At 32.9% G+C, this 5,652-nt stretch overlaps 1 protein-coding gene across 1 annotated transcript; it reads right to left on the bottom strand.

The window, feature by feature from the left end:
• Positions 1–2,232: 2,232 nt before the first annotated feature.
• Positions 2,233–4,563, bottom strand: LOC112756702 (uncharacterized). The gene is made up of 3 exons (XM_029293797.2): positions 4,128–4,563; positions 2,800–4,043; positions 2,233–2,643 (listed from the first exon to the last, which is right to left on the bottom strand). The coding sequence occupies exons 1-3, from the start codon at positions 4,561–4,563 to the stop codon at positions 2,233–2,235; spliced, it is 2,091 nt and encodes a 696-aa protein (XP_029149630.2).
• Between the last annotated feature and the right edge of the window lie 1,089 nt (positions 4,564–5,652).

Below are 5,652 nucleotides of genomic sequence, written 5' to 3'. Positions count from 1 at the left end.
CAGAGAAGCTAGTTGCAAGGAAGAGGCCATTGTGATGATGGCGGTAAGAAAAAGAAAATCTACAGTATGGTGTGGCTGAAATCTTTGCCATTAAAAATAAGGTGTGGTGAAGAAGTCTCAAGCCTTCCACAACAAAAAATGGAAGAAATCTACCTCGGTCAGAGGAAAAGGATCCTTGGAGGCATGACTCGTCTCTGCTTTTGTTCAACCACTACAGGAGGTAGCTACTGTAGCTATGTGGAGGATGAGGCAGAAGTTAGAGCAGATGGAGCTGTCATCATCGAAACCTCGTCAAAAGCTAGGAATCCTTCTTGGAGTGCAAGTCAAGATGGAAAGCCCGGATTGATGAAGTTTGGTGTAAAAGGAAGACACAGAGGTAATTGCATGTTGGGTTTTACATTCAGTTTCCTCTCATCTGATCTCTCTCTGGCCGAACCGGTTTTATTTGAAGAAGAAGAAGTTTAGCTTGGTTCAACAGTTTCAACCGTGGAGGCTTCCCCTTCTATAAATAAGGGAGAACAGCCAGGGCTTGAAGCAAGGAGAAAAGGAGTGAGAGTGTAAGGCACAGAGTTCTCATAGCTACCTAAGCTAACAGAAGTTCTTCTCCTTCAATGTTTTTCATGTTGTATTTTTCTGTTTAATTTTGTCTATCTTAAGTCTCATGAAAAAAAGGCAAACAGTGAGGTTTGTAAGAAAAAGTCATAGAGCGGAAAAATGCAGAGAACACAAAATTAAAAGAAAAAGTCATAGATGTCCTTAGAGGTCCTTTGTACATCTGTGTTGTGTTTCATGATTCTGTGAGAATTCCCTTGCAAGTTGGGTTAGCACTTAGCAGTTGAAAGCTTGGCTGTGACCAAGTCAAGTTCAGGATTGGGGTTTAGATTCTGGACTTGTCCCGGATAGGAAGGATAGTTCCTAGGGAGAATTGGTGTATGTAATCATGATGATTATAGTGAAATTTCATTATTGTTGTCAGGGACGGATCCAAATGTAGTGGTGTGGGGGCAAGCACCCCCACTCCAATTTGGAATTTTTTTTAGTAGTATATAATAATAATATTTATTTGCCCCTATTAGATTATTAAATTTGACCCCACAATAATTTTTTACTCAACTTTTGATACTTAATCGTCAATTTAAAAATTTTATATTAAATATTCGTTAGAATGATCAATTTTTAGATTTAAACGAAATTAGTGTTCTTTTTTAAAAATCAACTCAAAAGAATATTATTTATCTTCTTTTCAAATTAGCTTTAATTTTTGCATAACAACTATATTAATTGAAAGAACTTTTTTAACTATGAATATCAATAAGAGTCGGCATCTAATTGTGCTGGGAAGTGAATTTTTAAATAATTGTTTAGTAATATATATGGAAAGAGAAAAATTTTGATGGTAGTGTTAAGAAAAAAATTACTTAATTTTTTAAAAATATAAAACCTAAAAGAATATAATTTTAAATTATATATTATTATTTAAATTACTATTTTAGTGTTTTAATTTGTATATTAGATATTTTGAAGGCTAATCATATTTTACAATAACAAAATATAATCATACTATATGTACATAAAAAATAATTATCTATATAAAATATATATTAAAATAAAAAATACACATTAAAAATAAATTAAACAATACATGTATTTATACATAGATATATAGTGGTTAATAGATAATTTAATATTTAATTTTTTATATAAACTTATTATTTTTATTATAAAAATTATTATCATGTTATATAAATTTTGCCCCCACTACCAAAATTTTCTGGATCCGTCACTGATTGTTGTGATGGAGACTGGATGTAGGCTGCATTGCACTTGGCAGCTGAACCAGGATACTTCGTGGTGTAATTCTCTCCCTCTCTCTTCTACTTCAATTCTGTTTCTGCTGCATAGGAGATAAAACTGAAAAATATCTCTTGCCTGGTTACGAGACAAAAAGAAAAAGTATCGTGGCTAGGTACGAGACAAAAAGCAAAAAGTCTCTAGAAGTCATTTCAAAGGCCAGCAAGTGTTATTAAGCGAAAAAGGGGCTAAGATTCAACCCCCTTCCAGTGACGGACCCAAAAAATTTATGGTGGGGGGCAAAAATAATACACATTATTATCAAAATATATATTAATTTAAATTTAAAAATATAAAAGTGCACATTAATTATTCGAATACAAAAAAAAACCAAAAATTACATTAGCTGCTAACTTTCTTCTCTTCAAATCTTGAAGGTATTTATCTTCTTGTTTTCATATTTTGAAAATGTTGAATAATTGTTTCATTATCAACTTGATTGAATGTCTCTCTTTCTATATATGTAACCAAACAATCATTCAACCACTCATCTCCCATTCGATTACGAAGTCGACTCTTTATGATATTCATAGCAGAAAATGTTCTCTCAACTGATGCTGTTACCACAGGTAGAATCAAAGCTAATTTCAACAGAAGAAATACCAATGGATAAACAATATGCTTTTTTGTCTCAACTAACTTTTGAGATAGTCCACTGATTCCATTTATATTTGAGAATTGATCATCAAGACGCATATCCAATATAAAATTCTCAAGTTGACTATCAAGTGCCAAAATTTGAGTAGAAGAGAATTCATGTGGATAAAATTCAGCTAAACGAAGCAACTTCTCCTTATCAAATGCAAAAAATGAGTCACTTGGATTCAAACAAGCTATACAAAGAAGTAGCTCAGTATTTACCTCTGTAAAACGATTGTTAAGCTCTTGAAGTTATCTATCAATCACTTGATAAAATAATTCAACTTGAAAATGATGCAACTTTGAGACCTTTTGGATTTTGCGCCTTGATCTTCCTTGTGTTACAAATATATCATTCATATTTGGAGCAAGAATATTGTGACTATCACAAAATAGTAAAACTTCGTTGAGCAAAGAGGACCAACCATCGTCTCTTATACTTTGCAATCGTTGCTTGGACACTTTAACCAACGTCATAGCATTTATAATGTCTTGATCACTTCTTTGTAGAGCTTGAGACAACTCATTAGTAACTCCTAATATACTTTTCATCAAATGTAAATTGAATACAAATTCAAAAGATTGAATATGATTCAATAATTGGCATGCTTCAGCTCTTTGTTCAGGATTATTTCCATCTTCCTCAATAACTTCAAGAACTTCTACCACGGAAGAAAAAATAGAAATCAAGCTAAGTATTGTACCATAATGTGAGCCCCATCGAGTATCACCTGCCCTTTTCAATATTGTTTCTTGATTTAAGCCACGCCCACTAGAAACATCTCCATTTTGTAATGCAACAATTGTCTTTTGCATTTGACTTTCACGAAGCATGTCTTTACGTTTATAGGAAGCTCCAACAATATTGCACAAACTAGCAAGCAAATTAAAAAGTAGTGCAATTTCGACCTGTTTCTTTGCAACAACCACAAGTGCTAATTGAAGTTGGTGAGCAAAACAATGAACATAAAAAGCACAAGCATTTTCTTTCAAGATCAAACTTTTTAAGCCATTAAATTCTTCCTGCATATTAGTAGCTCCATCGTAACCTTGTCCACGTATTCTTGCTAAACTTAAATTATGCTTTGTTAATAAAGATTCCAAAGCTACTTTTAACGACAACGCATTTGTGCTAGAAACATGGACAAGGCCAAGAAATCGCTCCATTACAATCCCTTCTTTGTTCACATACCGCAAACAAACAGCCATTTGCTCTTTAACAGAGATGTCTCGAGCTTCATCAACTAAAACAGCAAATAAATCATCTCCAAGATCATCAATAATAACTTTAGTAGTTTCACTTGCAGCAGCTCTAACAATATCTTTTTGAATTTTAGGTGCTACTAGCTTAAGGTTTCCACGAGCATTTTTGAAAACACGATCAATCTCTGTATTATGTTGAGCAAGAAAGTCAAGAAGCTCCAAAAAATTACCTTGATTATTTGAATTGTGCGATTCATCATCACCACGAAAGGCCAATCCTTGTTGCAATAAGAACCTAATGCACTCAATTGTTGCTGTTAAGTGAGTTCGGTAATCTCTTTTAGCTTGGTCTGAATGCTTTTGAAAAACAACTTCAATATGTTATTTTTGCTTCATGAGTGCTTCGCATTTTCTTCGAGCTTGATTATGAGCACTATCATGATTTCCAACATGTGTTTGTAATCGCTCCTTCTTTTTCCAATTTGAAAAGTCCTCTTTTACAAAAGCATCACCACTCGCACCATCAGGTTTCATAAGATAGCAACAGAGACAAAATACAGCATCTTTTGAAATACTATATTCCAACCAATTGCCAAATTCATCAAACCAATCAGCATTAAATCTACGGAGAGAAGTTCCAAAATATGTTTGTGAAAAATCATGTTCTCTTGGTTGACAAGGAACTTTTTGCAAATAAGCTCGTCTAACTTCATCTCTGTCATTTGGATCATAATTTGAAATTTTGGGTCGTTGTCCAGGATCAGCTACTAGACTTTCCACATTGAATTCTAAGAACTTCTTTTTATTAGAAGAGACTAATGGAGTGACTTCAGATTCTAGTGGTAGCTTTCTTTTGAAATATTTCTCCATTACTATTTCTAAAAATAAAAATATATATTCTAAATTAGTAAATTGATCAATTCACTTTAAAAATTTATATGCAATCTAATTACATATAATAGAATAGAACGAAAGATAAACAAATAAATAATAAGGATCACTAAATTGAGAATAAAATAAAATATATAAATTCATGAAAAGAATAAAAAATATATTAATACTTAAACTATAATTGTTTGAATTAAAATTTGCAATTGAAAATATCAAAAAGAGAAACAATGAAATTGAAAGATACATAGAGTCATAGAGAGCTATATAAAATAAAATAGAGAATTTAAAATTTACCTTTTGATGAAGAGAAGATGACCACTAGACAAGGAATAGAAAAAGAAGATTGAAAATATGAAACTAAGAAAAGGGTTTAAGAGAATAAATGAGTGACGGCTAGGATTTAAAAACAGAAGAAGACTAAATTTAATTAGGTTAACTAATAGTCAAAATCATAAAAAGATAAAATGGGCTTAGACTTTTAATAATTGGGCTTAGTTTATTTGTAGTGGGGTCATTTAAAATTTAAAGTGGGGGCATATTATATATATATATATATATATATTTGGGTTTAAAAATATCAAATGTCACTGGGGGCAAGTGCCCCCCTATTCATGAAGGTGGGTCCGTGCCTGCCCCCTTCTCTTAGCCATTGATAAACCATCAATTGGTATCAGAGTTTGGTCTCAAAGAGATCAAGCTTTGCAACTTGGAGAAAAGATCCAGATGGCAGAGAACAGTGGCTCAAACTTGGTGTCCTACAATCTGACAGAAGGACAGTCAAGCAACAGACCTCCTCTTTTCAATGGGAAGAACTACACCTATTGGAAGGAGAGAATGAAGATTTTTTTGCAAGCAGTAGATTACAGACTATGGAAGATCATCCTGGAGGGTTCTCAATATCCAACCACCACAAGTGCTGAAGGAGTAGTCTCCCTTAAATCCGAAGCCAGTTGGACCGAAGAAGACAGAAAGAAGGTGGAGCTCAATGCCAAGGCTATCAACTTACTCAACTGTGTAATCAACTTCGAAGAATATCGATGGATATCACGATGCACAACGGCAAAGAAA

This window comes from Arachis hypogaea, chromosome 16 (assembly GCF_003086295.3).
Source record: "Arachis hypogaea cultivar Tifrunner chromosome 16, arahy.Tifrunner.gnm2.J5K5, whole genome shotgun sequence".
Taxonomy (NCBI): Eukaryota; Viridiplantae; Streptophyta; class Magnoliopsida; order Fabales; family Fabaceae; genus Arachis; species Arachis hypogaea.
This window is presented reverse-complemented; position numbering and strand designations above follow the sequence as displayed.